The sequence below is a fragment of the Ptiloglossa arizonensis genome, chromosome 2 (assembly GCF_051014685.1).
Source record: "Ptiloglossa arizonensis isolate GNS036 chromosome 2, iyPtiAriz1_principal, whole genome shotgun sequence".
Lineage (NCBI taxonomy): Eukaryota > Metazoa > Arthropoda > Insecta > Hymenoptera > Colletidae > Ptiloglossa > Ptiloglossa arizonensis.
Window position 1 is genome coordinate 31,299,570 of NC_135049.1, and position 25,306 is coordinate 31,324,875.

General features: G+C 44.7%; 2 protein-coding genes across 3 annotated transcripts in view; both read right to left on the minus strand.

The window, feature by feature from the left end:
* Window positions 1-3,670: 3,670 nt before the first annotated feature.
* Window positions 3,671-7,691, minus strand: LOC143143546 (uncharacterized). 2 transcript variants are annotated; one of them, XM_076304917.1, is made up of 5 exons: window positions 6,571-7,691; window positions 5,716-5,946; window positions 5,410-5,559; window positions 4,311-4,530; window positions 3,671-4,120 (listed from the first exon to the last, which is right to left on the minus strand). In XM_076304917.1, the coding sequence occupies exons 1-5, from the start codon at window positions 6,790-6,792 to the stop codon at window positions 3,804-3,806; spliced, it is 1,140 nt and encodes a 379-aa protein (XP_076161032.1). In that variant the 5' UTR covers window positions 6,793-7,691; the 3' UTR covers window positions 3,671-3,803. The 2 variants fall into 2 exon arrangements, with proteins under 2 accessions (XP_076161032.1, XP_076161033.1); XM_076304918.1 differs by lacking the exon at window positions 5,410-5,559 and having other exon boundaries at window positions 6,571-7,689.
* An 870-nt stretch (window positions 7,692-8,561) lies between these two features.
* LOC143143548 (sex-regulated protein janus-A) overlaps window positions 8,562-25,306 on the minus strand; it is a 74,421-nt gene continuing 57,676 nt past the window's right edge. The window contains exons 3-4 of the mRNA XM_076304920.1: window positions 10,240-10,370; window positions 8,562-8,831 (exon numbers count right to left, since the gene is read on the minus strand). Coding sequence (XP_076161035.1) covers window positions 8,739-8,831; window positions 10,240-10,370 — 224 coding nt within the window. The 3' untranslated portion in view covers window positions 8,562-8,738. The remainder of the gene's footprint in view (window positions 8,832-10,239; window positions 10,371-25,306) is intronic.

Genomic DNA, 25,306 nt, shown 5'->3' on the forward strand with positions numbered 1-25,306 from the left:
ACTATCTTCAAAATAAACTTATTCATACTTCCGCAAGTGTGCTTTCTGTTGTTGGTGATAGCATGGACAAGTGGTTTAAAATCAGTTACGAATTACAAATTTAACATTATAAACTTAAACTCGGTTTAGACGATTGTGTACGACGATTATATACGAATGTAATGGAAAGCGCCAACATGTTACGACTTTTGATTGGTAGAATAAGTTGATACGTATTGTACCAATCAGAAGTCGAAACATCCCTATAACCTTACCATTATATATCGTGTCATTGCACATTGTAACCCCATACTCTGGATAAAATGTGGAAAAAATCAATGCGGATCAATAAATGATTAATTGTTATTCGAAATTAATAACCGCCTCGTGTCATTTTTAAAACTTTAAAGTACATTTGGGACAGAGGAAGATAGCATTTGAGAAAATACGTCAAAAAGTTGAACCACACACTTTGGTAAAAAGTATATTCTTCTCAAAGTAACCGGTGACTATAAGCGCGTATAATTCAAAATTATCTAAGTTTATTTCGACGCTCAAATAGCTCAAGATTTACGTTTAATCGTAAGTTCAACTCGTTCGTATAAGCGACACGTGCTGCTGTTTTGATTGTTCGCTCAGCTAAAGAGCTCAGTGACGTAAGGCCAAATGATATCGCTACTTTGGCAACTTCGTGCTTACTACGTAAACGATTTTGAGGAAAACAATGCGGTACATACTTTGGATGGCTTCGCCGTTATCGTCATAATTTTTAAAGCACGATTTCTTTCTTTCGTCAGCTTTACTCGTATATGCAGAGTATTGCGTTTGCTTCTTGTAGCTGAAGTACACACACCACACGCGCGTGCATATGTGTACAACCAGGCATACATACATCCATCCATCCATCCATCTATTATATATACATCATCCGTACATCGATTCATACATACATACACGCACACATGCATACATACATGCATACGCGCATACAAGGAAGCGATCGGCCTAAATTCGAACGATTTTCGATCGCAGCAGTAACATTGTGTTTATGGAACTACATCGATAGATAACAAATTATACTCGTATAACAAATGCATTTCGCGTTGAAACGATAACGCGATAACACTGTTGTAAGGGCACGGCTACCCTTACGCTATATTCACACAATTCCGCCGAGCAATCCTCGAGTTAACAATATCGTTTATCGCGTACGATAAATAACAAATAGTATTCTCTGTTCACGTGCGTACGAATTTCTTTCGTCTCGATCCATAAATGTTATACCTTTCGCCAATATATTTAATTACAAGAAAAACGTAGAAAATATTTGCTTTCCATTTAGAGGTCATCGTCGCCGCCGAACATCGTCATCATCGGTCAAACGATACGCGCCTCGTGTTGTTCGATAAAAATTTATTTTCTTCTACACGCTCTACCTGCCTCTACCCGATTGTGAAATGAAAAAGTTTCGCGCAAGTTGGATACATATGTGCACACATATGTACACCGATAACGTCTCCTTTTCTCCGTATCGCTTGTCATCGACTATCCGAATTTATCCTTATACGAACGATAAATTTAACACTTTTTAACATTCCATTCAAGCTTCTTCGCAATCTTTGAGTCGTCCCAGGGTTCAGGAGACTCGCAGTAACATACATGTATATAATTAGATATAAAAGAACAACGCAATCAACAACAAGGAGCCCTTAGAGAATCTCTGACCGACGGACGAGTGCCCGCTTACCAAAATCCGATTACTGGCAGTATATTTAATGATACAACGATCGGAAGACGCTAGATCCGACCTAGCGACCTCTTTACTTATTTTCGTTTGATTGCACTCGTTGTTAGTATACTCGTTAAGCCGTTCGATTAAAAGCTTTTTTAAAGTCTATCTTTGACCCATCTCGCAAGATCGCATATCGCCGAATTCGATCGTAATCGTACAGATCTCATCACGAAGGAACGAGAGTCCGACATATTAGTTTCTATCGTAGAAGCGCGACAAATAATAGCATCCTTATCGGTGTTAATTTCGAACTACGCAAGCAAGGAAACGAATCGTTCTCGCGGTAAGTTGTATCAAATTTTGAGCGGTTTTTAACGTACTTTTTATACGACTATTTAAGCGCAAAACGTGGTAAATGTTTCACATCGGACGTGGAAAGAGTAGAAGTACTTCGAAAATCGTATCCCCTTAACAAACTTGGAGAACCTGTATTGGTTGTCGATCGTTAGCATAGTATCGGCAAAGAATAAGCAAGTAATTCAAGTTGTATACAACGGATCGTTATTTTCTTTGTCACGCTGTACCGTTGGATCGCGCTTAAAAGAAAAAGGCACAAAATCAATAACGTGTAATTTTCTTTACTTTGAAACATCGGATCAAACGGCTGGATTGTACGAAAAATATTTGTTGACCTCTTTCCAGCGTCCGTTCTATTCGAGGTTTCAAAGCAACAGCCTGATTCCGTGAACGAAAATATTAGTTGACCTTTGCCCGAAACAGCAACAGTTTATCTTCAGGCGCAGTGACGATTTTTCAAACACGCCATATGTATTCGTAAATGAAAGCTCCAAAAACGCGAAAGCGTATAAAAGTATTAGGAATTTTCAGAGCAATGGAATATCGGTTTTTTCTCTTCGTACATACAGGCATACACACACTCATACATACACAATACACACACTCATACATACACATAGATGTATTCATACATACATATCCACACACACAGCGATACGTACATACATTCGTTCATTTATTCATTTATTCATACATGCATACATACTATTACTGTAACGGGTAAAGATCGATACCTGAATTTAGCATTTTAGCCACGAGAGATGTATTAACTCGCGTGTATGCAGCGATACATGAAACTCGACTAGTTAGTACTGCATGCAGTTTGTACTTTCTTCGACGCGCAGTTCGCTACTGTCGCGGGAGTCTGTTTATTTACTCTTTGCTGCTCGCGCAAGTTGCACGATTGGACGGGAGATCGAAAGATTAGCCTTGAGAACAATTGCGGGTCCAATTGGGTCAGATTTTGCAAATCTGAGCGAAGGTCTGCGTTCAAGCAGAAATTACACGACGCTGTCTACATTCCCATTGACACTGGTTCGGTCTTTCGATCTCCCATCGCAAACGAGATATTTTCGCTCGTCGATCGCGCAACTCGCGCAAAAATTTCAAACATTTCGCACAGCTCGTTTTACAACAAGTGTAAAAAAAACTGTAACGGATAAAAAAGTATTGGGACTCACGAAAAGTATGCCTGTTCTACGAAATTTGCACGCGAGTTTTGAACCGAGATTTTCAAGGTTTTCTCTCTTTTCCCTTCCCTCGTTCTCGTATCGCTCGAATAAACGTGTAAATAAATACATACATACATATACATACATATACATATATGTATACGTATGTATGTATTTATTTATATGGAGCAACGATTATATACACACTTATTCATTCGTTTATAGTTATATTTACGTATATGTATTTATGTATACTTTGTAAGCGTATTTCTTTCTCTCAGTTCTTTGGTACCCGTCGAAAATTCGATCCATCGGTAGGTTCGGTCCGTGTGTTATTTTTTTTTTTTTTCCCGCATCCAAATTCGTCGGACTTTACGTATTCTCGATTAAAGTACTCACGCTCGATGAAAGACGGGGGGATTAGAGAGAAGGGAATGGGAGGACGTTTTTCGGGGGTGAAAAAATGGTGAGCTGGACGCGAGGAAGACGGTAGATATCAAAATCGATCAACGTCCGTCCCATCCGCGCGTGCAAACGCAGAAGAGGCAATTCGGTCGTCTGTATTATTGCGCTGAACCGATCGATGAATGATCGCTGTCCGTCGACGCGGTATCCGAAAGCGGCGCGGATGATGACGCCGGTGGCGGTGAATCGGATGCAACGTAATGTTCCCGAAAGATTTTTGCCGATGACTGGAGCGGTGGCGATAAAGCCATATTCACGTTCTCCGGTAACGGTGGTAACACGTTGTTCTGAAATTGTCCGGATATATTGCCCACCGGTCGATAATTGGCTACCACGATGATTTTTCCGCTTCTGCTGCGTGCTTTTCCAACACCAAAGTAACGACTGCTCGCCCAAATTAATTGCGTGAAGTGACCTGCGATGAAAATAAATACACTATAAAAAACCATTATCGTCCACGATGCGTACCGAATTCGTTTGCACCAGATTGCTCGGTACCGACGCGTACTGTACAACGTAGAGGGGACACGAACGATTCGTCCTGAACGAGATCGACCCGGTGTGTAAACGTAGCTCTCAACGAATAAACGTACTGCATCGAGTACCTGCGTTCACGTTGGCATGAAGAATATCCGGTTCTTTTAAAAAGTCGTACTGTTTCACCGCCGAGTACCAATACGAGGCGACGTCCTGTCCAGTTACGTCGGTAGGAACCGCACCGCCTGGCCGACAGTAAAGATTCTGCCCCACTTCTCGATCGTTTCTGTAGTAGAACGTGTTCGTATGCGCCAAGTGATTGGCCCACGTTTGCGCATACGCGCATAACTGCAAAAACAGACGAGGATCGGTTAAACGGACGACACCTACGTATCGTGTGGTTTGGTGTACACACTGTACATGTACTATGCGCTTACATTGTATACAGCACCGCAAGGATTTCTGTACAAAGAATGCCTCTAAACGAGATAAAAAGCTTCTCCGCGATGGTAATGCTGTTATTCGTTAGTTTACGCGACGCAAAGTCCCGATCAACAGGGAAATAACAATTTTTCCGAAAACTTTCGTCCAAATCATTTTCGAAATTTCATCCAATGGCATTCTCTGCAGTTATCGAGTATAGGTGCTATGTACGTCGTAACGATAGATACAGTGCGTGGGACGCGAGTATAGCGATCTCGTGAAAGCTGCAGGAAACGAAAACGGCAATGCCTTTGAGCGTAAGATGTCAACAGTTCACGGTCGGCCTGGCTTGTTTGTTGCGATTCATTTTGGATTGTCACGAGTGCCGGGACGCCTCAAGGTGGACACGTGGGCAACTATCGCCCCACAGCGTTACCATATATACGTATAATGTTTTCAAGGAAAATTTGTTCCGCGAAATGTGTACAAAAAAGTTTCTTGGCAAAAAAAAAAAATAAATGTGTACCTAACCCAGATCCATCGAGTACGGTCCTGTAGTCAACAAACAGCTTTTTCAGCAGGGAAAAATACAGTTACGGGTTTCCAGCCAGCGGGTTGTATCCGTGCAATACCTTATTCGCGCGCTTCTCGAATAGATCGCTATACAATTTGTGTCACGCGCTATACACACGTGCACGAGCTTTTTCTTTCAACCTTTCAGACATCTCCGTGTTCTTCTTTACTTTCATACGATAAACAGAAAAAAGATTTCTCGTGGATTTCCCAGAACGTCGGTATTCTCACCTGCGGGGACATCGTTAACGGCGGCGCGTTGTGCCTCTGTCGATACACATTGTGCCAGCACAAACATTCCGTAATAAATTCGCTGTCTCGCCAGTCGGTCTCCAAATCATTACTGTCATGTGCGATACTCATCGGTCTGTTACTCAGGATCTACGTGGTATCGGTACAAAAAAGAGAGCAGGGCCAGTAAAAACGTGCCGTTTCGATAACAAGCATCTAAACATCTAGGCTCTCGCGTTTCGTCCTCGAACATCGTCCCTACGCATCGCGGACCCTAGATCATCGTCCATGGTTTCGTTCTCTCACCTTTTTTAAGAGTTTCGGCCGATTATCGAGCCGCTCGGCTCGATCGTTATTCGTGAGCAATGAAGCAGAGGTCGATCCGCAGGTATCTGAAATTCGATTCGCTTTATACAATTTCGATTGTTCCACTCTTTTTCGAAGATTTTCCAATGCTTTCGCCTCTTCTCTCTTTCTAGAAGGAGGCCAATTCGCGTTCGAAGTGTGTATCATACTGATACCAACGCATGGCGAATCCTAAAATGAAAAGAAAGCAAACATCGTTGGTTTAACAATTTTTTATTTTCTTTCTATCTTTTTTCGAATCGTCAATCCCGTTGATCCGGACGCGCGAAATGATAGCACCAGCGTGTAATCTCTGCTTGTCGCACGGCGCGCAGGATGCACTTTACACGATTTAAGTATAAATTGCTCGGTGAAATTGTCCATGTCGCGAAGTGAAACTATCGTCTGGCACGATTTGATCGAAGAATCGAATGCGATGTAACTTCGCGAAAGAAGGACAACGTTATTCGGTGGTTCGTACGATTCGACTTCGATGAACCGACAAAGCCGAGTAAAACTCGAAACGAAAATTCACTCGTGTCTACGGAGAATAACCGCGTTACCGAAAACGATACCGTACCGTAACGTTTGATTCTCCTTCCCTTCGGCAACTCAACGCCAGTTAACGAATCGTTCGTTTTCGAACGATCACGGGAAATAATAAGTCGATTATCGTTTAACGAGTTATCGAGAAACGGGAACGTTCGTCGCATCGATGCATCGGTGACATTCGCCAATTTCGATGCATTTATTTCACCGTTCGCGTTACGCGTAAAGTGAAAGGGTTAGGCACAAAGGACGGACGCGATACACCACCTTTTGATTATTACCATTGGCGAGATTAAAATCTGCCAAGTGAGCGGTTTGACTAAGTAAACGACGACTGGCAGGGCATCGATTACGATTTATCATTTCCTTCTGAATAGCGTACTCGATGAAATAACTTTCGACTTCCGCGTTATCGCGATGGGACGACGGCAGAAGTTCCGTAGTTTCTTCCGCAGTGTCGAAAATGCGATTCACTTCGCGCAATTCCATTGCCGTGGACAATTCGTTACGATTTCTTGCAACCCGACTGCAACTATCCGCAATTTAGTGTACTCGGTTCACCTCGGTTGACCGCAACTACCGGCTGTCGACTGTCGACTACCAAGCCACCACCTTTGGCTACCTCGATACCTCCTCATCTATCGGCCTCTCTCTACCATTTCTATGCTCAGTAGGTGGCTACATCCGCGTCGACGCGTTCGACCGCCTATGCACTTGCGCGTCTCTCGAATCCGTCTGCTGGTACCGTGCACTTTCGCATTCCTGTACCCGTGTATGTACGAATGTACGTGTACATTTGTTCATCACAGGCAGAGTCAAAATTCGACCACATGCGTATGCGCGCTGCGGCATCGTCATCACTGCAGTTGACTGCATTTGATCAACTCACGCGTGAAATTGACCATTTGTAACGAATTCTCGCAATGCAACGTTTCCATTTGGAAGAAATCTTCTTATCTTCGTTTTACGCGGATTTGTTCCCGGGTTAGGGGTTGCGTGGGTAACGTACGTCTCGAACATCATTCTCGCGCAGAGAGCGGCATACATTCGTTAATGGTGAAAAAAATTATGTACTGGTTCGAAGCTTCTATTCTCGTTCACTCGTGAGGAATTTGCTTTTATAGAAAGGCATTACCGATTCCTTTTTTTACGTTGGACGTACAGGCAAGTTTGTCGTTCGAGAACATTATAAGATCACTTTGACGTAACAAAGATTAAAATAAACGTTCGAACCGTAATCTACTATTGTTTCTTCCCAAGGACGATTGCAATTCTAATTGCTTGTTACTATTCTTCAACGATCATTGAATATCGAGGTTTTTCGATGAAAAGATTGTGCAATAGAAAATATCGCGTACCGCGCATGTTGAGGTTTCTAACCTCAAACTGTTGTGCGTAAATTCGACGTGTTACCTAAAAGAAACGAGAAACTTTTGTTTCGCACAAAGAAATATAAAATTGAGTAAGAAATGTTTAGAAAGAAACGATGAACCATTCGAATACTTGTTAGAATCACATAGAACGTAGTATATTTTCCAAAGCAGTTCATTTTAATTCGTACTGTTAGCAGCACTGGATTCTTATGCCATTCTGAGTCGATAACATTGGTTTCGAATACACAATATATAAAATAGCAATTGCAGGCAACGTTTTTTCCTCTCACACGGACGCAGATGAAATGCAAACGAGTTACAATATAGCATGAAACTCAATGTTTTTTCGTGTTGCACAGATCAGAAGCTCACGAGCCTCCGTATCATTTCCGTCGTTTCGACGTTATCGATCGGAACTGGAATAAAATTTCACCTGTATTAAGCGTCGAAATTCAAATTAAACACGACGAGAATTTATTATTTCGATAGTAATCGGCATTACAGAAAAGATCTAGTACAGATCTTGAGAAATAAAAATACCGACCTCGTATGCGATAGTGGTTTCGAAGCGACCTCTTCGTACAAGACGAGGAACTAACTAACCATGGAAGTCGGTAAAGGCGTTAAACGTAGAAAAATGATCTCTGTGCATCGTTTGCAACGGGTATTTTACCGATCGATTTATGCTGACAGTTTTAACTTGTCACCCTTATCGACAGATTCCGTTCACATCTCTCTTTTTCCGGAAAACGTGTCCTGTACGCGTTGCAAGAGGTAACATTTAAAGCACGGATGAAGTATCGTATCCAATACGTAAACTGATTTTTCGCGCGTAAATAAATATTTGAATCGAGAATTGGTAAATTTACATATTATACGGTTACATCGCTCTACAATTAAGTTATTTATTTATCGAAGTATGACATGATAATGAGGACTTACAATATGAAGATACAGTAATATGTTTTATTAAATTACGTCGTATAGTTTATTATAGGTATTTGTGTTGCGTTTTCCTCGGAATGGTGGTAATGGCAGCGCAAAATGATTGTTCGTTCGAGTTCAATACCCCGGGGTTGTCAAAGTGATGGTGTAATCTTGGTATTTCTTCTTCAGTATATTAGCAGTTACCTCGTGGTCCGCTTTCCCGAATTGCTGAAAACATACAAAATGTGACGGTAGAACACTCGTGCTTGCATAAAAATTAATGACACTGCTTATAAATTAAAAAAATCTTTCGATTGTAAATATAGCGAGCAACGAATGTTTTCCCAATATTCGAAAAGGTTTCGAAATTTCTATAGAGACATATTTTCCGCAATTTGGAAAGCTTTGCAATTTTATAGGGAAGACTTGTACTCGATAATCGGTGGAGAGTCTAGAGAACAAAGATTAAATTAATTTACAATGTTAATTGTTCCAAGTTGTGAACTCTCCGTTGCGTGGATGATTATCGGTGAACCCAAGTTTGCTCCGCAAACACAATTTCAGGTTAAATCCGATTTTACCTCTCGTACTGCCGGTTTAATTTCCATCAAATTTCGACCCCCACCCTGACTTTCCTGTCCAATTTAATAACGAGTCGATGCTTTATCAACGTTCGAACACGAATAACCGGCCTCGTTGTACGCACATTTTCTAAATTCGAGTCTTCGAACTTCAATCGGTGAATAACTTGAAAGTTTCGAGCTCGGTCGCTCGACACCGGGAGGCCTTTAATCGTTCAAATCTCTTGGTAACATCTTTCCCGCGATTGCTTCGAGCTGCATTACTTTGTCAGAGTAAATTCCCTCTTTGATCAATAACACCTATCGCGTAATGCTTTTAATAATTAACGTAAGTATAACAGACCCTGTAAAACGTATTAGACGACACGTACAATTCTGTTTGTCGTTCGATCCTTATGCGGTACCACTTTAAGAAAACTAGTTTCAATTACCGTTACCTTGGATCCTCTTTCCGCAAATAACGTAAAATTGTCACTGATATCTCCACGGAATGTGAATTTCGGAATATCTCTTTCCCCGAAACCAGTTTTCCTTCCACGAGGGTAACAAGGGGTTCGTCTCGAGCACTCGAACGCGAGAGAGTTACGTTATCCAAAGTTCTTGGATATCTCGCGACGTCCGGTTAGGAACGTAGACCTGAAGGATACACCCCGATCGTTACAGCAAACAGTACCGCTTGTCAATGATACCGACGCCATTTTATTCCGCGTTGACTTACTCGTTACCACTTTGGAGACGCCAACTTCGTCGAAGTAACATCGTTACGTTCGCGCGTACTGAAAAAATTCAACGAATCGTTGAACGAGCGTCGTTAACCCGCGTCAGTAAGCTCGACGTTCACGGGAACACGCGACAATGGTAAACTTAATAACGCCGAAGTTGAAGTTCGCGTCGCGCGAAACTCTTGCTAAGTGACGAGCGACAGCCCGACCGCGTTCCAACGCGTCACGATTATTCCTCGTATCCCGGCGGAGTTCTCCAGCGATATTCCAACCGTGTGTGAAAACGATTCGTGCGAGAGACGTTTGTTCGGACCAATTAATTCGTCGACTCGCCTGCGAGGTTCCGTAGACGTTGATAACCTTCTCGGAGGGTAGGTGCTCGATTTTTCCACCGCCTAGACACTCCACGTCTATTTCCCCGACCTTCTGCTTGATCTGTTTTATGGCCTCCAGGGCAATGTCCGCTGAAACAGAGAAACGAACGATTTCGTTAAGAAAATGAAAAGGAATCAACCGAGCCTCTTTAACCCATTTGCATCCAAGCGCGGAATAATACGCGAATCTACGACTGTTCACTATCACCGAGCGCGGAATAGTCCACGACTCCCATTTTACCAGTTGCAACTGGTACGTTTAACCATTTCTGAGAACTTTTTGGTTCCGTTAGTTCGATATACATCGGTGTATTCTAAATAAGTTTTACTCTTTCGTGAAAATCTTTCAAACTGCCACTATGAGTGTTGCGGTACGCGAACTACTATGCGAAGGTACAAAAAAGCCTATAAAAAAATATCTTGCCATATAATATTGTGTATTAATAGTTTTAAACAGTGTGTTGTTAATAAACTCCATAAATAATTCTGATGCTGGTTACTGCACATACGATGAACCGCTCGCGGTGATAGGGGTCAGTCGTCGGTTGAACGTCGCTGATGTTTGAACGCGGCAATTTGAGCAGAGCAATGATGCAAATGGGTTAATCCGGTTTTTCAACCAGAAAATTACCTTGTACGCGCAACCAAGTTACACACGAAGTTAACACGGAGTGATCCACCCGTGTAACAAACGCACGATTAGTAGAATCGACGAACGTAAGTCGATCCGGTGGCGTCCAAATTTTTACGAGGGCGTTAAAGAGGTAAAAGCTCGCGCGGCCAGGAGACACGGACCGGGATGACTCGAGTTGGTCGTTTCGCCCGGAGGATGCATCGATTAAATCTTTACTGCTCGTGGAACGATTCCAGCAACAGTGGAATTGCCCAACGAGCACCAGAGAACTGTAGAACGATCGCGATTATTAGGCTTGGAAAGGGTGCAATCGAGAACACCGGGGAAATTTAGAACGAATTAAGAACTTCGCGACAGTTTCGGAACGAAGCACTCCGTGGAGAGGGAGATCGAGCGGATCTGCGATTACTCGCATTCGTTTATTGCAGCGACCCAAAAATCCGATTTTCTATTCCGCGATCTCTCTCTCTCTCTATCTCGAGAATCCATTTCCTGTTTTACGGATAAATCAATATTTCGCGAGAGGCTTGTGCAACGAGATCGAGTCATCTTGTCGACTAACTCCGTGTAACGGGACGACTTGTACGTCTCGCCGCGATTATCGAACGATGCTGAAAAGTGGTGAAGTGTAGACGGAAAAAGCGAATGTCGATAGAAGTGGAAGTTTCGCGAAGAGTTTTATACACAGTACGACCCGCGAAATATAGTTCCAAGGTTTTCTCTATTTTTACACACAGGGTGTGTCCTTTGGTCTTGTGTAACTTCGATCATCATTTTTCGGACACTATCGTCGATCAGCGAAAGAAATATTTTTGAAAAAAAAAAAACAAAAACAACGAGATGATCGACCGCGAACTGTACACCCAGTAAAATTACTCTCCGTTTCGGTAGCGTTGCATTTTCCCGGACACGGTGTATCTCGACCAGCGAGGAGACTAAATTGAGTGAATTACAGTACGCGGGGCGAGAGAAAACTTTTTTAAATAATCGAATAAACCGCTCACGGGCGCACAATACATGGTATTAACGGTGGGACACGAGTCGCGTATCGCGCCGAATTTTATTCGAGCGGCGTGCGTGCCCTGCGGGACGTACGTTAAATAAATGCAACCGAAAGGTGCATCGGTCGTTGCAGTTTCGTTCGCGAGATACGAGGCGGCGGTATAATTTTCGTTTCAATTTTTCCTCCCCCCTTTGGCTAGCTTGTTGCATTCGATTCCGTTACGATGTAAAAAGCTCTCGCTACCCGAAAGTGAGCGCGGTATCGTCCCGGTATCCTGTACTCGAATCACTCGATACGTGAACCTCGCTACCCTCGGATCGCCCTTGAACTCTCGTCCTCGCGCACACGTAGAAACGCGAGCACCCTCGCAGTCGTCGTTCAGCCACTCGGCGAAACCTTACTTTCTAAACGTTTCGAGTATGTTTTCTCGCGTGGAACTCCTTCGCCGATAATGGGAATCTAAGCTGCGATGTACAGCACGGTCGTCGGAAGGAAAGAAAACTCGACGAATTAATCCGCGAATAACGAACGAACAAGGGGTTGCGTTTCCTTCGTTTCCTCGGTATCGGCTGACATCGATCACCAATCGCACTTCTCGCGTTCGAAACTTCTCGAGCCACGGTGCGACCACCCAGTGGAAAGTAACCATCGTAACCTGGGTAAACAATTTTTCGAATCGAGTTGTCAGAAGTACAACCTCGTCCCGAAATTCGTAGTTCCCGAAATACGCAGCCACCGAACTGCCAGGATCGTAATCGTGCCACCACAGTCGCGTGTACGATTGGGGATGTTCGGAAGGTCAAGCTCGAAAGGAATTGCGAGTCGCGTTGCGTCAGACGTTTCGGTTAGCCTCGGTATGGCCACCAACTGAGTAAAAATTACTCGACACCCGCTCCAATCCTCAACGATTTATTTTTTGATCCTGAAAGCGTTATCTCGAAACGTTTTTTCGGCCGATAGTTTATCCTAGGGACAGAGACAAGGGCGGAATATTTTTGGATGAATTTATTTACCTCGTACTGTGCAATTCTCCAGAATTACTCCGGAGCGATCTTTTTAACTTTCGGATGCAAATAAACTCGTAGACGGAGTCTCGAAGAGTTACCGGGCCGCGGTGTATTACGGAAATCCTGAACGTACCATGGAGCTGTTATTGGTTCGCAAAATGTTAAGACTCGAGCCAACTGGGAAGCTTTGTTATTCGTCGGGCGTGCAAAGGTCGAGAACGTATCGAATTCAATGTGTACGCGTGTCGGCTAATCCACGCGTGGCCGTGACATCCTTTGAGGCGGTCTCTAACACAGTGTATCGCGTGTTAATGCGGTGAACGTTGTCCAGAGTTCCGTGAGAACTTTCATAAGAGGAAACGGAATTAGGAAGTTCGCCACGAGAGCCGAGGCGGCGCGTATCGACGAATTCGATCGATCGAACCACCAAGGTGCGAGAGGGTAACCGATCTGACACGTTCCCTTCCTCCGTGGGTCGAATAAATAGATCGCTGGTCGTTCGACGTAAGAACAGCTAAACGTTATCAATCGTGATATAACTGTTCGTGATCGTTACGGTAAGTAGATACAATTAATAAAGAATATTGGAGAAAAAGAAAAGGAACTTTTCCTTTGCTTCCTGTTTCTTTTTTCTTTCAAGTAGAAATTTTGTACAGCGACACGACTCGAAGTAATCCCGTGTTATCGCGCAGGATTCGCATTTTGTTTGCTTTGTGCAGGGAATATGTTATCGTTATCGAACCGAAACCGATCGGACAAAGGTTGCAGGATTTCAAAGGGAGCCCCCGAGATAAATCAAAAGAAATCTTTCTGGCCTTTCGTTCGGTAAACGGAGATCGTCGAAGATTCGAAGATTGCCTTTATCTTGACTCGTTGGTCACCTTTGGAAAACCTCTCCTCGGGCGATCTCCTTTGAAGTTCTACTCGTTGCGGAATTCAATGGAGCGGATCGCTCCGAGGAAAACGGTTTAAGCGGGGAACAATTCGAACGGTAGACTTGTTTCCCGTAATTACGTAAAACTCACGGAGACGTTTTCCGTGCGGATCCATCGAGGGATTCAATTTCTTTCGTAATGCATATATACATCTTGGCCCGATCGTTGTTGCGTGACGAGGAAACAAGCACTCCGCGTCAACGTGGAGAGTGAAACTTACGAAGACCGTAATAACGAAAAAGGAGATTTCCAATTCGTAGCAAATCGCTACGCTCGGCCCCGTGGAATAAAGAAAGAAAAACGAGAGAGACGGGATGGGGTTTCCGTTCGACGTCGTTTCGTCTCGGACAATCCGGGGACAAGTTCGTTTTCTTTCGCCGATAAAGGGAACCCATGCATATTAAATACGATTTTATTGTACGACGTCCAGATGACGAAGTGCGTGGAATAAAATCGCCGACGCAGGACCAACGATTGCGCAAAATCCGACTCGACGCTGATCGAACGAAAATCGCGAACAGGGACGAAATATTCGCTCGTCGTGGAATTAATATTATTTTCGCGAGATATTCTAACAAGGTAGCTCCAGAAACGATACACGGTTCGGGAATAATTGGATTAAACGTATTTAATCGAGTAGAGGGAAACGTACGACTCGATGCAAACGTTTTAAGAAAAAAAAGAAAAGAAAGAGAAATTAATCGGCTCTCGATGGTAGGAAAAGACGAGAATCGTTTTGGTAACGCACTCGATGAACGTATTCCCTCGATTTCACGGTAACGTCGCCGATCCAATGGGAAACGAAGACAAAGGTACGACGTAAACGCGCGAAGAATGTTCCTCGAAGGAAAAGAGGACACCTGACAAACGAGGCGTTCACTCTTGCCCCGGTTCCGTCTCATGGCCCCGTGAAACTTTGACGTGGAAGCGTTTATCTTGGTCCATCTCGCCAGTGCGTATCCCATTAATTCTATCTTGTCTCGTGCAACTCTCGCCGGTGAGAAAGGACCGAAACGAAGGGAACGGGCTAAATGGAAATGTGAGAAATAAAAATGAAAAGTAAAGACACGCTCGCACGCGCCAACGAAGTATCAGCCCCAAGATTTTCCCGGGGATGATATACGAGTTACTCGTTGTAGGTTGTTTCTCCGGTGGGTTCGTGTTCGCAGATTACGTTGTTTTCTTTCGACGTTCATCGAAACGAATACGTTCGATTATTCCTCGGTGATTATCGAGGTAGGTTTTCCGTGCGAACTGATCATTCTCGAAAAATTGGACAAATCTTTTCTCCTCTAACAAAGAAGAAACGAACCTCTCGTTCTTCGGCGAAACGTTGCGACGGTTATTATTTTTTCTTCTATTTTAAAATCCAAGAGCAAACCTCGAACGACCTTCTCGAGCGTATCCGGTCGCGTTAGTTTCGATTGGTGAAAAATTTCGACGTCGATTCAATTAATCGCGACGCAACGATAACGCGATCCGTAAGCGGATACCGCGGCAACCGTAATTGAATCAAGGCCGCGAATGAAATAAAATAAGAGCGGCGGGTGGGCTGGCTGTTTCGTGTTGTTTTACGCGCATCGGTTACCCTTATAGACCAACGGGAACTCGAACGTGAACGCAGGTTGTATACCGGCCGCAACATGATCGTACGAGGGCGGGGACGGTGTTAGTTGGAAATTACCAGAAATCGATTACGAAGGGGCATCTCTCGGTCTCTCAGTAGGTACTAAAAGCACGACCGGGTAAATCGCTAAGTGCAAAATACGGTAAAGGTACAGAGCCGAGTGGGTTCCGGTAGCTGGGCGAAACGAGAGCGAACTTCTCTGGAGTCAGCTTCCGTTACGGGGGATACCGGGCTCTCGATACTTTCCTTCGGGGATAGAAACAGAGCGGGTGTCCAGGTTACCTTACCTTAACCCCATTGATCCGAATTCCGCGTACCGAAAATGTCCACCTTTCGGATTCACCAAAGAGGTTCGACATAGAACAACTGAACCACTCGTACATCGAGAACAGCTGGTACAAGAGACCCTAGACTCCAGTCCCAGCCACTACCAAGGACGAAATCTTGAAACGTTTTTGCTACCGGAGTTTAACACCATTTCACATTTCAGGGATTCGACTCGGTCCTTTCGTCCAGGAATGTACGGAGTTACGATGAAAACAGCGTTTTTTTAGACGTCGATAAAATTCTCATCAAGATTAGTAATAATCGCGTGCACGGTGAATTCCGCGAGGAGAGTCGTGCTTCGATTTATACCAACCGATTTTATTATTCGGACGGATTTTTCAGTATCGACGCGCCCTCGAGATTTACGAGATCGTTCACGATCGTGATCGTCCAGTGGAGATAGATTGCTCCCGCGTAGACTGAGAGATTGTTCGGCATTAAGTAGCAAATAGGGGTGAGTCCTGTTTCGGTAACATCGATACATTCGCGTTTGGAATTATTGTTCTTGTACCACGAACCGTTCCAAGTGTACGTGGATTTTTAGATATGTATACTTTTTTTGTATTAAAAATACAATTCTAACACAAATACAATACATACGCGTAGCTTGTAAAGCACAAAGATCAAGTTTCATCCTGACCGCTCGCGCGAAGAGCATTTCTGAACGATTTCAAACGATTTCGAACTCGTCGAGGCGTTCACACTTTCTTCAGCGAGAAACACCGCGACGAGATCGTTAAACAATCCGCGAAATACAAACGGAACTCCTACACGTCACTGTACGGTGTCGATCTCGTCGAACGGAGTTGTCGAAATCGACGTACACGCGTACTCGTGAAACTTTCCTCACGGGCGTGCGGTCGACGCGCGGGTGATTTATTGGCGCGGCTAAAGCGAATCGACACCCCTAGAATTTTGCGCACGAGGGAATCGCGACGAGGCGTGAGTGTTCGCGCGGGGAACACCGCTGAAACATTTTAGCGAAACAAGCAAAGGTGATCGCCGCACGCTGCGAATCGGCCCGGCTTTACGCGCCCGAACGGCGACAAACACGCTGGACGGATCGCGCGCTGCAATTATCGACCAAGAGCGAAAACTACGTCGCGCGAAAAAGGTCGTGAGATGTTAATTGGAGCGGCATAATCATTCTACATCAAGTTCGCACGAAGGACCGGATGAAGTAACGACGTTTTCACTTTGAACGGTGATTTTTACCCGATTGCTCGCCACTTTTCGATATCTCGTGCGGTCCTCGCTTTGAAAATTTTATCGACGTAACGATTGTAACAGAGGAACATATCAAATACATACATACGTGTGTGTATGTATAAAATTTATAAATAAGTAGTGCTGTCAAATATTGTGCCGACAAGCTTCGAGCCAGGACGAAGAACCATGTTCCGTCGATTTTCGTAGTCGAGGTACGTCGATCATCTTATTGCTCGCCACGTTTCGATATCTCGTGTGGTCTTCGCTTTGAAAATTATATCAACGTAACGATTGTAACAGAGGAAGATATCAAATAAACAAATACACACACACAAAATTTATAAATAAGTAGTGCAGTCAAATATCGCACCGACAAGCTTCGAAACAGGACAAAGGACCAATGTTCCGTCGATTTTCGTAGTCGAGGTGCGTCGATCGTGCATCGGGCAGCTCACAATTTTGAGTAATACTACCTTGATCAAAAAGTTCTAGGACTGTCCCCCGTGTGTCGCTGTCAATCATCCGATTGTTTCTTTTTTTTTTTGTTAGGTTACCATATCTGTCATTAAAACTTCCTTCCAATTTCAGCATCATAGCTTGATATTTGTAAAAGTTACGTTGTACTGAGCACATCTCCTTTGTTCGTGTCTTCGATTTTGAAAATGGCATCATTTGAGCATCAACGTGTTTGCATTCCAAGGCCGAATCCGACCTAACATTTATTAAACGTATCATCACTGGAGATGAGACGTGGATTTATGAGTATGACACACAATCCAGACATCAAGCGAGTGAATGGCGTGCACCGGAAGAGCCGAGACCGAAAAAACCACGTCGTTTTCAGTCAAGAAAGAAGGCGATGCTCACGGTTTTCATGGATTACAATGGTGTTGTGCATCAAGAATTCTTGCCAGAAAAACAGACAGTCAACAAAGAATATTATTTGGGCGTTTTGAGACGTTTGCGCGAAGCAATTCGTCAAAAAAGGCCAGATTTGTGGGCAAACAACTCGTGGATTTTGCACCACGATAACGCACCGGCGCACAATGCGATCCTTATCCGCGAGTTTTTGACGAAAAACAACACGAACACTATCCAGCAGCCTTCAAATTCACCAGATCTGGCTCCCTGCGACTTTTTTCTGTTCAACCGAATTAAAAAACCGCTTCGCGGAACGCGTTACAGTACCCGAGAGGAGGTCATGACAAAATCGAAGACGGCTCTGATGGACATACCGAAAATTGAGTACCAGCGGTGTTTAGAGGATTGGATCAAGCGCTTGCGCAAGTGCATTGCAGTCAATGGGGACTATTTTGAAGGGGACCATATCGATTTGGACGAATAAATTTGTATTTTTGATTTTATGAATAAAGTCCTAAAACTTTTTGATCAAGGTAGTAATACGAGAGATAAATTCGGCGTCAAGGAGACATCGTCGGTGTCTGCTCAACGGTTTATTTTTGCGTTTGTATTCGGTTTATTTCGGGCTGCCGCGAACGCCACGATTCACGAAAGGCTGAGATTATTACATTGTCGTCGAGAAATCAATAACCGGATCACGATGGGAGCGTTCCGAGAACGGAATTTACTCGTAGAGATTCCACGGATTAACGTCCCCGTCCCCATTGAGATTTTTGTTTCCCGGAAGCGATTAACAACGCGAATTATTGGACACACGCGGAAACATATGCCGTTTCTGTATCGATCGATGTGTATCAAGCGCGGTACGTTCGATCGTTACGCGATTGCACGCGATAATCCCAACGCAGGAAATTTGTTCAACGTTCTTATCGTCCGATTAGCGACAAATGGCGAGAAAGTAATCGGTGAGATACGGTTGTGCAAATTGCCAATGAAAACAGGGACTTCGAGGAATATATTTTCTTTTTTAACCGTGTTTATCTTGCTATCGAACGAATAATTCCTGCTCGTGTGCAATAGCAGCTGCAAAAATGATTCAAGAGCGACAGATTCTCGCTGGAGATTGGAATCCAGGATTCACCGTACTCGTCCTCGACGATTCGAATACGATGGACGTGAAATCTAGTCACTGAAACTTTTGGTAGCGACGAACAGAGAAGACACGATATTTCTAGTTCCCAAACTTTGGATCAATGGGGTTAGAGACACACTAACCCACCCGTGAACGCCACAGCCCGGAATTCTTCCTTCGTCGAGCAGACGATCCACTAATTGTTCCAGAAGGAAGACCGGGAGAAGTATTATCTTCTTCGAGTTGAAGAAGAGAGTTCTCGAATAAAATCGTCAATGGTAAATTCCAACCATCTACGATAAAATTGAATGGCTTGCGCAGACGCGTTTAAAATAAATCGCAAGCTAAGGAATCCCTTTTCGCAGATTCGTTAGAAACCGTGTCTTTCGGTGTTATCGAGGAGACGCTCGGGGACGCTCTTCGAATGTTCTCCAGTGGTGTCTTTACCGGGGATTTGGACCGTTGGAAACTCGAGTTTCGCGAAAAGACGTTAAAACGGACGACGAATCAGTGTCGTCGACCGAACTCCCGTGGATGGATCAAGTTTCGAATTAACCGCAGAACAAAGAGACGCTAACGGAACCGATTGACTCGTTCGGTCGCAACTCTGCACGAAGAAGCGAACAATCGAGGATAGTTAACGTTTCTAATCTTCGTACGGTGGAGATAGCCCAACGGTAACGTTTGTTATCCGTACACCCGGGAAGAAATTTCTCTTATTAAATTTTTATCCCGATACCTTGAACCGCGTCTTCGAGAAACTTTCTTCCGGCAAGTAATAGATTGTTCGATAAGTTTCGTCGTTCGATGAAACAGTACTTATCGTACACTTATCGAACGGTACTGTTCAATTGTAGTTTACCGATTGAAACTGAAAAAATAGAACACAAAACCTTTACGAATATTCGTATTCGTACAATACGACTTGTTCGTACAGGTGTGTCTGGATGTGGAACACGCGGGAAAGTTAATTCGCTGGTAGGGAAACACCGGTTTCGTCGTCGTCGAACCGAACAATGAACAGGGGAAAGGGTTGGATAAACGCGAGAGGCAGGTACAGTTGAAAATTGATTTAGCACCGTTGACGAATAACGGGCGTGTGGAGATTAACGTAAATTGCACCATCGATCTTGGCGTTCCGGTTTATAATTAGACGGTGGACCGATCCCAGTCACGCTGAACAACGATGAATATTACTCGAATTAACTTCTCAGCGGCGGGCGAGTATTGCGCGATATTAACGATGATTTGTTGGAAATTTAACGAACGCGTAAATTTCTAATACCCACGCGTACCGTCCGTGGCGAGAGAAGCGTTTCAACGTATCTCCAAGCGATGGAAGCCTTTCGAAAATAGTTCAAGGTATCCCGGACGATTTTCCCATCGAGGAGATTACTTTTTATGGCGTCGGCGCGAGGAAACGTCGAACGCTATCGGAGACAACCTTACGCGAGCTGAACACCGTCATCGTGCTCGAACCAGAGCCAACGTCGAGGGAAAACGGTGTCGCGGCAACCTTTGAACGCGTCCTCGGTCTCGCGCTTCCCTGCGATCCTGTCGTTCGTTTTTTCTTCCTTTCCCCGACATTACGCGGTGGAACGCTTCCGCGTCGACATCGACTTTCGTCGAGTTAATCTCCCGAGATCAGCTATCCGAACTTTTTAATCTCGTTCCTTTTCAACGACTAACCGAACCAGCCACCGAACCACCTACCGCTCCCTTCGTGGATCGGCTTTAACTATCCGCGTGTACAGGGTGTCTGATAAGGTACCAAACTACTTGTTTTGGACGCGTCGAGGAGACAGGGAAATAAAGTTTGAAAATTTTCATCGATCGTTACCACGGTTGTAAACCTTAGAAAGCTCTTCCACAAGAACCCAAATTTCCGTTGAACTATTTCGAATATTCCTACTACTATCGAAAATAGAAGTAGATGCGTTTCGAATACATTTCCACCGAACCACCTAACTATCCGCGTGTACAGGGTGTTCGATAAGATACCAAACTACTTGTTTTGGACGCGTCGAGGAGCCAGGGAAATAAAGTTTGAAAATTTCCATCGATCGTTACCACGGTTGTAAACCTTAGAAAGCTCTTCCGCAAGAACCCAAATTTCCGTTGAACTATTTCGAATATTCCTACTACTATCGAAAATAGAAGTAGATGCGTTTCGAATACATTTCCACCGAACCACCTACCGCTCCCTTTGTGGATCGGCTTTAACTATCCGTGTCTACAGGCTGTCTGGTAAAATACCAAACTACTTGTTTTCGAGGCGTCGAGGAGCCAGGGAAATAAAGTTTGAAAATTTTCATCGATCGTTACCACGGTTGTAAACGTTAGAAAGCTATTCCTCTTCCGCAAGAACCCAAGCTTCCGTTCGTTGAACTATTTCGAATATTTCTATTACTGTTGGAAATAGAAGTAGACGCGTTTCGAATACATTTCCAAAGCTGATCTTTCGTTTCCATCGTATTTACATATACAATTTTGCGCGACCCCGTAAATAAAAGTCGAGAAACGCTCTATATCCGGTGACCTGGGTGACCGAACGATCGACCCGCAACGATTCGACGATAGAAATCTATTTTCTTTTTAAATTATCCAACGATCGTAACTTTCCGATACGAAACTATCGTATATAAATTTACACAAACTTTTTGCAATCGTTGGACCTGGTTAAACTGTCGTGCAAGTTTCCTCCATGTATTCGGACACCTTGTATACCGTGCAGGAGTCAAAGTGTTTCGCACTCTTCGTCTCGAGAACGATAAAACACACAGTGACACACCGTTTGAATGCGTTACGATCGAATAGCAAACTACGTAAATTCGTAACGAAAAGTGCTGGAACAAAGGAATCGCACTTGAATTTGTAATTAGCGAAATATCGATGGGAATTCGAAACGACTTCGGCGCGTAACTCTGGAACCGCAGCGGTCGGAGGGTCGATGCATAATGCACGGGAAAGATCAGCGTAGGAGTTGAACCGACGGTATCGGTAGAAGCAAACTCGTTGGATGTACGTTTACAGGTTGCCGTTCGATCTTCCTCTCTCGTTACACCCGTGGCCATTACGCTAAATTGACTCTCAATCTTTTCAATGTTGCGGACACTTTTACGCGTTCGCTCGATCGGACAATCCACGAAGATGAACGTCCATAGTCGAGCGGATTTAGAACTTCGATCCGTTCGATCTGTAGATGATCTTCTTGATTTTCGCGACAATAAATATTCTATGTTCGTTTTCGAGAGACACGTATAATTATTGTTCGTTGAGCAGTCCACCGATCGAAATACTCGACCTAACGGAAACGTGGCCAGATCCGTTCAACGGATACCGAGCTACGCTGCCCACGTCGATGCTGCGAACAATTTTCCTCTATGCGACAACTCCTGCTACAAGGTACCGCGGACCTTAATTATCGAACAAACATCGTCGCTCTGTATCCGTCGAAAATTAGAGTTAATTTCACGCCAGATTAACACACCCACGCCGTGGCTACATTTTTCGCGACAAACGAGCTTTCGAAGCTCGCGCTACTCGACACACGTACCGTAAGCTAGTCAGCCTAGCAATTTATCCAAGAATAATACAGTGGCGTGTAAAGCGGCACCGGTACGTTGCAAAAAATTATTACGTCGCTCGTAACGTTTTATCAACCCAGTGGACGTACCGTAATCGCTTCGGTTATATCGCGCAATTATCCTCCGTGATGTACCCGCGTTTCAGAGTTTTCGAAAAGCTTTCGAAACATCGACTCTGAAAACAATTTGCGTTCCATCGGTCCCGTTTCAATCGGTTTGCGGATCGGGTTTTCGACTAAAATTGCACACCGATCGTCGTATTTTCTTCAGACCGATCTTCCCCTCTCCGGTCTCCACGAGGAGATCGTCTCTACGATCATCCCGTGGTCATCGTTTATTCGAACGAACACCTCACGGTGGACAAAGTTCCGTAATATTGCACGAATTCTCGAGAAAATGTAGAAACGCGAGTTCGTGTCTCACCGCGCGCAACCTCTGTCGGATTTAAATTACCACCGGGCGCGGAATAAAGGTATTTTTTCGCAGAGGTCTCGAGCTAATTTCCACACCCGACAACCCGTGTTACCGCGTGTAAAACCACCAGGAAACAACCGGCCGTTACTGTGTTCGCGACACGAGACAAGATCCATCGTCGCGAGACGTATGTAAACGTCGACCAACAGAGAGAGAGAGAGATAGGTCTTACCCGTACCGAGATTCTTTTACTGGCGTGTAAATAACGGGTGTGTCGTAACCAAGAGGAATACTGGTCGGTGTTCGGTGCGATCCTCGCGCCACTGTGATATCGAAGAAATATATTTTCATCGGGAACGTGAACAAAGACGGGACGAGAATTGTACTACGTGAGGCGGCGGGTGAGTTATGAACCCTACGAGTGAACGTTGTTACGAAGCGGGAAGAGAAAACCCTGCTCGATTCTCCCGCGGGTCGCCGAGGCACGGTCCGCGACTAATAAGAATCCTCGAGGTGACTCGTAACGCTTGTAATTTTATTTAACGCGTCGAGTAGCGCGCATCGGTCACCGGTGACCCACGACGAATTCTTTCGTTCGTCCAACGTCGAGGATTAACGTGCAACGTAACGTTCCTTACGTAATTTCGCGACGCTGGATCGACGACTCTTCTTCTCGTAATTCAACGCTTCGACTCGTACGAATCGATCGCGAACAAACGGTGAACGGAACCGACGTGGGCGCTCAACGCGTTGAATAAACAAGACACGGACCGTCCGAGAGATAAATGCATCATAAGCCCCGGATTAATACCATCTATTATTCAATGATTACCGGGCGACGGTTCAGAGATTCTCAGAATCGAGCTGCGGCCCGCGCTGGTAACCTCGTGGCTCTGGTAATGCCTGGTTGAATTTCGCGTGGCGATATTTCACGGGCGTAATCGAGCACCCGTTTGATCCCCTTGCGAAGGATCGGCCGAGAAGGGTCGGAAAAATGGCAAGGCAACCCTAACGTTCGACGATGTACCCGTTGCTGTATTACGCTTCGTTTTTCTTTTTTTTTCCTTTGAAAAGATTTCGGGGATACTTTTCGCTGCGAGTATTTCTCCAATATCTCCTACGGCTTGCCCGGGCAGAGATCTCGACAGGTTTTTTTTCTTTACGATCGAAGGGTGGATCGAAACATTTCGTCTCTCGAAATACGAAACCGTGGATCGGATTCGTCGTTATCGTTCATCTTCGGGTCGATTCCAAATGGAGAATTAAGTCTCGCGGGTAAGGTCGTCCTCTTGGAATATTATCTCGCAGATTCGGTCCTCGATTCGCGAACGAAGGGAACGCCCGTTGGAATTCGTTCGTAAGCCGTGTGCTCCTACGAAGAAATCGGGGCACCGAATTGAGCGCGAAATTGAAATCGGTCAAAGTTTCGTCCACGATGTCGCCGACTCTTTCATCGTTCCGTTCTCCCGACGACGACACCGTGTCCCCGGCGTCGTTTGGCCCCCTTCGCGCGCAAGTTTCTCAGTTAAATTAATCCCGGGTGCCGGGGCCCGCACACGTGCACAGCCTCCCTGGAAGTTTGACAATCATAGCGCGTGTGGAGGGAGTGGGGGTGGGGGTTGCTGTTCAACCACGATGTTGCATCGAGTTTCGAGGTTTACGATCCACCGGCGGCGAGGAGTCGATAATGAAATATCTGCGGCCCGTGGCGGTGTTGCGGGATGCTCGCGTGCACAAATGAATTCCAACTTTTCGAGTGTCGGCGATATTCGCTTGCCGAAATCGATGTTCCCGCTCTACGTGTTCGTACTTTCGCCCGAGTTTTCCCCGCCAATGATACATCGAAAACTGACGCGGAACGGTACGCTCGTAACGTTGGAAATTTTCCCGCAACTTTCCTCCGCGCTGATCGGGTATCGACCGTCGTTTTTCCCTGGTTCACGAAACAGGGAAAAAAAAGAAACAAAAATTACAAATAATCGCGGGGAATTTATCCTGGAGAACTCTCCGCGGTACGAGGAGTCGAATCTCGTCAGGAATTTACCGGCAAAGGAACCACGATTGCGCGTTTCGTTGCTCTCGATGAACCAATTCGAAGACAATTGTTGCGTTTAATTTCAATATCGTTGGGTTTGATTTCGATTCGTTCGCACGTTGGTTTCTTTATCGTGTCTTCGCACCGGTTTTCGGGGCGCGAGTCCTCTCGTGTTTTTGCCTCAACGCGTGGAAAAACATCGGGTGTTCTACCGTCGGATACAATTTTTTTGTTATCTCGAGCCCTTTCTTTCGA

Excerpts from the sequence above, each read along its gene's own strand:
- LOC143143546 (XM_076304917.1), bottom strand. The coding sequence starts at position 6,792 with ATGGAATTGCGCGAAGTGAATCGCATTTTCGACACTGCGGAAGAAACT. Across the intron at positions 5,947-6,570 it reads CCAATGGTAATAATCAAAAG|GATTCGCCATGCGTTGGTAT; the intron begins GTGGTGTATCGC and ends TTTTCATTTTAG. Across the intron at positions 4,531-5,409 it reads CGTTAACGATGTCCCCGCAG|TTATGCGCGTATGCGCAAAC; the intron begins GTGAGAATACCG and ends CTGTTTTTGCAG.